This window comes from Hydra vulgaris, chromosome 01 (assembly GCF_038396675.1).
Source record: "Hydra vulgaris chromosome 01, alternate assembly HydraT2T_AEP".
NCBI classification, from domain to species: Eukaryota; Metazoa; Cnidaria; class Hydrozoa; order Anthoathecata; family Hydridae; genus Hydra; species Hydra vulgaris.
Window position 1 is genome coordinate 33043932 of NC_088920.1, and position 8569 is coordinate 33052500.

At 25.5% G+C, this 8569-nt stretch overlaps 1 protein-coding gene across 2 annotated transcripts in view; it reads right to left on the reverse strand.

The window, feature by feature from the left end:
* Positions 1-233: 233 nt before the first annotated feature.
* The window catches only part of LOC100208145 (DNA repair protein XRCC1), a 29055-nt gene continuing 20719 nt past the window's right edge, over positions 234-8569 (reverse strand). Inside the window, exons 9-19 of one of the 2 annotated variants that reach the window (XM_065787945.1) lie at positions 8075-8104; positions 7547-7601; positions 7020-7069; positions 6821-6942; positions 5351-5391; positions 2849-2921; positions 2641-2769; positions 2444-2574; positions 996-1137; positions 820-895; positions 234-737 (exon numbers count right to left, since the gene is read on the reverse strand). In XM_065787945.1, coding sequence (XP_065644017.1) covers positions 627-737; positions 820-895; positions 996-1137; positions 2444-2574; positions 2641-2769; positions 2849-2921; positions 5351-5391; positions 6821-6942; positions 7020-7069; positions 7547-7601; positions 8075-8104 — 960 coding nt within the window. In that variant the 3' untranslated portion in view covers positions 234-626. Of the gene's footprint in view, positions 738-819; positions 896-995; positions 1138-2443; positions 2575-2640; positions 2770-2848; positions 2922-5350; positions 5392-6820; positions 6943-7019; positions 7073-7546; positions 7602-8074; positions 8105-8569 lie in introns of both variants that reach the window. The other variant, XM_065787944.1, reaches the window with a different exon arrangement.

Genomic DNA, 8569 nt, shown 5'->3' on the forward strand with positions numbered 1-8569 from the left:
TTAACTAATTTAAAAATATGAAAAATTCTCAATCAATCATATAGTTCTTATCATGTCAAGCATTTTTACAGATATATTAAGTAGAATTTAATAAATCCTTGAATTTAAAAAATTTCAAGACTTTTCCAGGATTTAAGAGAAAAAATGAAAAATTCCAGGACTTTCCAGGACACTAGTCAAATTCCAGGACTTTCCAGGACTGTGGGAATTCTGAGATAGTAATAAAGCTGAAATTTGCATTTAAATATATATATAAATATATGTCCAATACTAGTTTTTACATATATAGTACTCAAATATAGTTATATACTTAATATTTTAGTTTAACAAAAATTACACCAACGCAATTATACGGCGAATCATATGCAATTATAAGGCGACTGTGTACAAACTACAAAAGCCATTTTTAATGCATCTTTAATTACGCAATAAACTAAAACATTTTTTATTGACGAAAAATTATTAACATGCCAAATGTTATTAATTTTTCTCTCGAAATCTCTCTTTCTTCAAAATGATTTTATGTAAGACTTCTCATGAAAAAATTGTAATTAACAACCGCTCACGCAACTCCACAGTGTATAGATAAACTTTATAAAGCAACTTGTTCTAGTGTTGAAAGATCTTTATAATGGTAACACTAAATAAGGATCACAGGGTAAAAATTTTTGTTTTTCGTGACATTTAAAAATCCATTTTGGACGAACAAATTTTAATGATGAATTTTCAGCCAAAGCCTGAAAAATCGAATAAAAAAATTAATAATTATTACAGCCATTTTATTTAAAATTTATTTGAAAAAAGTTTGATTAAAGCAACCTGCTTAAAATTCTCATCCCAATCACTATTTGTAATAACGTAGTTAACAGATTCCTTCATGTATTCTTCTACTGTTCTAAAAAGAATTAAATATAAGGATAAATACAATCGTTTTACAAGCATTTTAAACAGAATTAAATAAAAAAATTTATTTCTAGACATCTACAAATTTATACCCTGCGTAAGCAATGATACATCCTTTTAGGTAACGTCGGTCTTTAGAGTCCATATCCCCATAAACAAAGAAACAGTTCCCAGAAAAAAAATCTGGCAAACTGGGAACAACTGCATCAGAAATACTTTCTATTTTAGGAGCATCTTCAAATGCAAAATAGAACAATAAAAATATGACCAAATAAAAACATGAAAAACCATTTCGTAATAAGAATGTAATTGTCGTGTCAGATAGTTAGACCTACAAAATCTCGACCTACTAAGTTATTCTACAAAACGAACATCTACTAAAAAGTGGGACTAATTTTCAGATAACCTACTGAGGCCTAAACTGTTTTCAATCTATTATAGTCTTTTTTTAATTTCAACTGATTCGTGATGTTTTCATTTTCGACCGATTTATTTTTCGACCTTTTTTATAGATTTTCATTTTCAACCAATTATCTGGTCTGTGTTTTTAACGTTGTTTTTTGAACTAGGAAATTTTTTTTTTAAATTAACAATCAATAAGTTTTCCAAGCGTTCATCGAACCTATACCTCCCGATTCTGAAGACAGCGCTTCAACCACTGCGCCAAAGCTGATCAAATTTGGCTCGTATTCTAACCAACAGCAAAATATAAAAAATACATACCGGAAAGGTGTAGCTATAAAATTGAAAACACAGTAGGTTGAATATTCAGTAGGTCAACGATTTAGTAGGTGGGAAAATTAGTAGTGCATGTATTAATTAGGTGTAAATATAAAAATCAAAAATTGTCGGTTGAAAATCAAAAACGTCATAATCCACGATTTACGAAATTTTAAAATTAGGTTCAGTTATAGACCACCGTAACTGTAATGTTACTAATGCTCTAAAAAATCTACGTCATTGAATCGCCTAGAGACTAATGCTTTAAAAAATCTACGTCATGAATTGCCTTTAGCATATCAAAAAATTTTTACAGCTCATTTCTGTAATATTTGGATATTTTAAAATGCAAATAATTTTTGTTTTTAGTAAATTAAACATAGCCCTTCTAAAAACATTTGTTAACTCATATAGCAATTCTAAAATGAGCATATCTTATTTACGAAAAAAATTATATTTAAAATTGTATACTTTAAATTTGCACAGTTTATTTAACATGATAATTCTTCTTAACTAATTGGTCACTTTTTTCATAAATATAGAGAATTAACTTATTACTTAGCTAGTCAACCAGTAATTACTTAGTTATACTAGTCAAGAGAGATTGCACATCTTTTTTTTATAATTTGATCTGACCTTCCCGTATTACCCTTGGTCAATTTTAATGTCAGAAACAGTTTTTAGAGTTTTAATGTCAGAGCTTTTAGAGCATTTTTAGCCAGTTTAATTTCTGTAAAATAGTCTTTTTAAGAGAAAAATTTCGTTTGATTTTATATTAACAAAATTTATTTCTCCAAAAAATGACAAAAAAAAATCTCACTTTTCTCATCTGATTCTGATTCTGTTGAAGCACCATACGGATCTTCATCTTCTGTTTTTGCAGAAGTTGATTTTAAGGAATTATGATTGCTTGAGATATCATTAGTCGAAGGTTTACTTAAACAACGTACTCTAAAAATTAAAATTTAAATAACATAAAATTAAAAACATTTGAAAATACTGAAAAAAAAAACTTACCTATTTATTTCATCTTCTGTATCATTTTCACTAGAACTCTTGTTATTTTTCATTTGAGCTTCATTTTCTATAAACAATTCATCTCCAGATGATTCAAAGCTGCTATCACCTCCTCCATCAATACGAAAACTATTTTTTTTTAATTATTTTAAAAATTAAAACAAAAAAAAAGGAAGAAAGAAGAAAACACTTAACAATAAAAAAGCACTTTTTTGTATTTGTTCGCCTCTTCTTTTGCTGACAATCAGTGAACCAAGCTTTGCCAACAATCTTTCCTTTTCCTAAATTTTAAAATTTATGTGTTCAAAAAACAAATGGGAATCTTTTGTGGTATAAAGAAAAGAATCAAAAATGTATAAATGTACACATTATTTATTTAAGATAAAATGTATTTGTTATTTATACAGAATGTACACACATATACAGTTATAGTCAAAAAGACTAGCACTATCAAACTATGGAAAATATCTTATATACTCTCTGTATAATAAAATAACGTATAACTCAAACATTATTATCTTAGAGTACGGCTATCAGTTGCTAAATGTGCACATTTAGCAAGTGACAGCCAGAAAGTCTGAACAAATGATTGCTGCATGTTGGAAGATGCTGAAGATTATTCATGTATCATTTGGTGCATCAAATTAACAAATTCCATCAATCCAGGAAGAATATCTTGTGGAGGACAAGAATTACTACTCTGTGGTAATTCTTGCCCTCTGCAGGATTTTGTGGAGAACAAGAATTACCACAGTAAAGAATATAAAGATTTTAAGCTAACAAATTCTTGCAAAACTGTATGTTAGTGCCTGAACAGTTTGACATCTTGACAAGGACTTTAATCTTTGATTGTACTGTGCTGCATTAAAGCCACGCTTTTTTCGAAAAAATATTCATAATTGCTTCTAATTTTGTAAAAAACACAAGGATTGGACTGTTAAAATTTGGCAATATGACTTGTTCAGACAAAGAACAAGTTAAGCAGTTTGCAGCACACAAAGCCAAAATTTATCAGCCACTTAACTCATGCTTTAATCCTCAAGACATTGCACCTTCAGTTAAGCAATGCTCAGCAATTATGATTTGAGGTTCAACTACTGTCAATGGTCATGCTAGTTTACACCATTTAAAACAAGGTGAGAATCTGTAAATTATTTAGAAATTTTGAAGAACAATGTGTCTAATTGATTTTAAATTATTAAATTAATAAAAAAGTTTGACATTTTCATACACAGCAATGCAACTTGCTCTTTTTACATCAAACCTGTTTCATTGAGCTTAAATACAATAATATATAATATAATTTAGAATAGTGGTAAAATTTAACGCCATGTTAAATCACAAAATAAGAAAGTTGTAAATAATTAAACAAATAAACTTCTTCAAGTCTAGTTTAGCTTTAAATAAATTGAGATTCATAACCTCTGTTTTAATTGGTAATTTATTTCCAAATTTGACCGAAAGATTTGCAAAAAAAAAAGACCATATTTTTTACCATTAAATGATGTTTATTACCTCAATTATTTGAAGGACCTGAAAATTTTGAAGAGCATAAAATGCGGAGGTATTATCCAAAAAACTTTTTTCATGCCATGATGCCATTTATATATTTGTATGAGATCTATTTGTATTCTTTGTTATTTTAATAATGTCAATTTCATTTTTTTAGCCTTTTATTACATGATAAATAATATAACTCAGATAAGAATACGGTTTAATCGAATTTTTAAGATAAAGACAATAAGTATTTTTTAGCATGTATTTGTATAACATCTGTTTTATACAAATAATTTTTAAAATATGTTACTTATGAGAGTCTTAATGAAGTATTTTTGTTGTCGTAAATTTGTTTGTTTTTATCTGAGAAAATTTTTGCTATCTGGTAAATTTGAGTTATTTCGCCCTTTGATACATAATAATTATCTTGTTTTATGAAAGAAAGAAAAAAAGAAATTAAAAAAAAAAATACTTTATTTGAAGAGCATATTTTCAAAACTTGGTATGAGTCATCTTTAGAAAAACTGTGACAAAGTTTAAAAAAAAAAAAAAGATCTGAAGTCATGTTAGTAACTATTTTGTTAAACTTCAACATAATTTTTCATTTCAAGCTCAAAATAATTCTATTTTCAAAACAGGGTATAATTTAAAACATATTTTTTTTTTAATTTATGAAGTCATCATGATTTATGGGTAGGATTGGTCAGCACTTGATTTCAAATATGAACTGTATTAATTTTATTTTTATTAAGTTTGTTTTAGTAAATCTAAATACAAGAATACAAAAGTCATAAACACATTCTTATAGTTACCTCTTTAAATTGTTTTAAAAGATGTAAAAAGCTTACATTTAATAAGAATAAGGATAGAAAGAAGGCCATAGAAAAGATAACATAATATAAATAAAAAATCTATTAAAAATGGATTTAATGTGTTTTGCGATTAAGTAATACTTAAATATACAACATTTTGAAATAAAACTAAAATAATGAATGAAAAAAATTTGGCAAACAACCATTATTCAATTTGTCACAAAAAATGAATATTTTTTTTTAAATGAAAAATGGCAACCAAACATTGTTCGCTTTGTCACAAAAAATGAATAGTTGATTGCCCCCCTCAGACAAGTATCAAAAATAGTCCAGGGGGCACTGATGTCTGAATCAGTGATGACTGAAAATAAAAATTTCAAAGTATTTAATAAAAAACGTACCTTTTACCTCATTGAACTTTGGTGTTTTCCGAAAAGCACAACTATTTAAAAGAATATTTTATACATTAAATTATTTTATTAAATTATTTATACTTATAATTATTTATTTTATTAAATTTTATACATTATTGGAGCTTTAAAAGAGCTAAAAAATTTCAATAACTAACACACAAAAAAAAAAGTATAAAAAATAAGTAAAAAATAATTTTCTTACATTTGAACAAGAAAAAAAGTTTAATTTATATTATTCTAACCAAACTGCAGTTAAAAAATAATCTACAAGATACGAAAAAAACTACAATAAACATACTATCAAAACTTTTATTAAATAAGTTTTTCTTCTATTTCCAAAATCTTATGTTTAAAAGTTTATTCACTTAATTATCTTAAAATATAAATGATATAGCATAAAAAACGTTTTATTCGAAAAAATTTGCATTTAATCTTTAAAGAAATGATGGTCGTTAAAAAATATATATTTGTTAAAAATATATTTTTATTACGCAAAAGAAACAAGACAGCTGTTATGGGTTTAACTTTTTAATCTTCTAGTTCGTGGTTGTCAATCAGAAACTTGTTTTAGTAACTGTTATTATTTTATTTTATTGTTTAACAATTTTAGTGAGCATTTGCATGAAATTATTAAAAGTTATTCATGGAGGCAAAATTGTCTGGTTGATGTTACTACTACATGCAGGGACTTATTTTAGTTTTCGATCAGGTTATATTTTAGTTATTTTGAGGTTTTCTTTTATTTACTGTATGTATTTGGAAAGGGTGATTAAATTATTAAACTAAACAACGCTTACAAACAGTAACATTTATAACTATTTTTGCACATTTCTTTTGTCTATTTTTCTTGATAATTGCTAATAAATGAAACTTTTAGTAAATATTATGTAGTTATATATGTACACACATATACATATAAATATATATATATATATATATATATATATATATATATATATATATATATATATATGTATATATATATATATATATATATATATATATAATAAATGAAACTTTTAGTAAACATTATGTAGTTATATATGTACACACATATACATACATACATACATACATACATACATATATATATATATATATATATATATATATATATATATATATATATATATATATATATATATATATATATATATATATATATATATATATAAGGGACAGCATTCAGCAATGCCAACCTAAAACTATTTGAGGTCAGCGATTTTTTGCTGACATCATTTCTATGATGTCATGGTGAAACCAATTGTATTAAAAACTTTGTGTCTATTTGATGCTGTATATATGTATGTGTGTACACACACACACACACACACACACACACACACACACACACACACACACACACACACACACACACACACACACACACACACACACACACACACACACACACACATATATATATATATATAAACAAAACACACGCAAAACACATACATCAAATGAGTGCATGAATTGTTCCATGATGCAGAATACTGTGCACCCATAGATATTCCCAAATCTCTAATTTTGCCACGTTGTGGATTTTCATAGCCACTTAATACAAACACTACACCTTTCTTAAAAATAAACACAATATTTTTTCAATATTTAGAGTAACTTATCTAAAACAAAAAAAATAGAACAAAACCCTTACCAAAATCTCATTAAATGGAACATTTTTTTTATTCTTTTTCTTTGGAACTTCTGTTAAATGACATAATGACATTATACTTAAACTACAATATTGTGGTAATCATAACAAAATTATTTAAAAAAAAATTGTCATAATCTTATCAACCAAAAACCAACAATTTTGAAAAGGTCAATCAACTGCAAAAAAGATATGGTAATTCACACATACAGTCCTCAAAATTAGGAAAAATGAGGTCAGCAATAAATTGCCAATCTTAAACTGTTAAAGGTCGGCAATAAAAATTTGACACAAATTTTGTTACATAAAACACAGATACAAGATCGCAATTTTTTGCCACATGCCGGCTGACATTTGCCAAATTAGGTCAGCATTGCTGAATGCTGACCCTAATTACGAGGGCTGCACATATACGGATTGATACAGTCATTATATATTACATACATTTATAAAGTACAACACACATATATTATATTACAGTGGAGTATAGTTGTGCAGTTTATACAGTGAGATAGATACTAGCTACTAACTTGTTTTCAATTCAAGATTGCTATCAACTTTGTTTTTCTTGGTTGGCTGATTCCTCTAAATTATACTTTACAACATTTTGATGAAATATTAAATTTATATTTAATCTAATAAAAAATTATACAAAAGTAAAAAAAACAACTTATAAATTAAAAAAAAAACGCAAAAATTATTCAAGCGTATTTATAAATATTCATATAATCGAGCATTTATATAATTATATTTTGTTTTTTAATGAGAAATTGGCATCCTTGTTATATTTAAATAATTTTTAACTACTTAAAAATTTATAATTTAAGTTTCTTAACAAAATTTAATGTTGTTTCTAACTAAGAAAATTGTTTCAAACTTTTTAATGTAAAAAGGTTATTACATCTTTCTGATTTTATTTTATTTAGGCTTATTTCAAATTAATTTTCATAAATTATAAGATGATTTTTAAAGGCTAAATATTAATTTACCTTTTAAAAACTAATAATTTGAAAGTTTGATTTTTAAAAAAATAATCAATAATAATAATGTTCATATACCTCAGATTCTTCAATAGATTTTCTTTTAGCCTGTTAATAAACAAATTTATAATTGAACAATGAAACTAATACACCACGATCATTCTGACAATAAACCACATTTTGTTTTAAAAAACATGAAATCTTATTAACTGTATAAAACAGTAATAAAATAATATGACGAAGTTGTTTTATATCAACACAAGCTTTTCATATTGACAAAACAAACACACATTTTGTTTTTTTACAAGAACAATTTAACATGCTTTTATAATAAAACTTGTTTTACTGTCAGTATGAACAAGGTTTAAAGTACAAGAAATAACATAAACCAGTTGAAACACTGACTATAGTGTTTATGAATAAATTAAAACAAACTTGATATACAAATAACTCAACATTATATAAATTACTTTACAACTGCTATTATCTTAAATTCAAATTACTTTTTTTGAAGATAAGAAGTTTCTAGATATAATTAATATCTAGATTATAAATAAATTATAACTAATTATA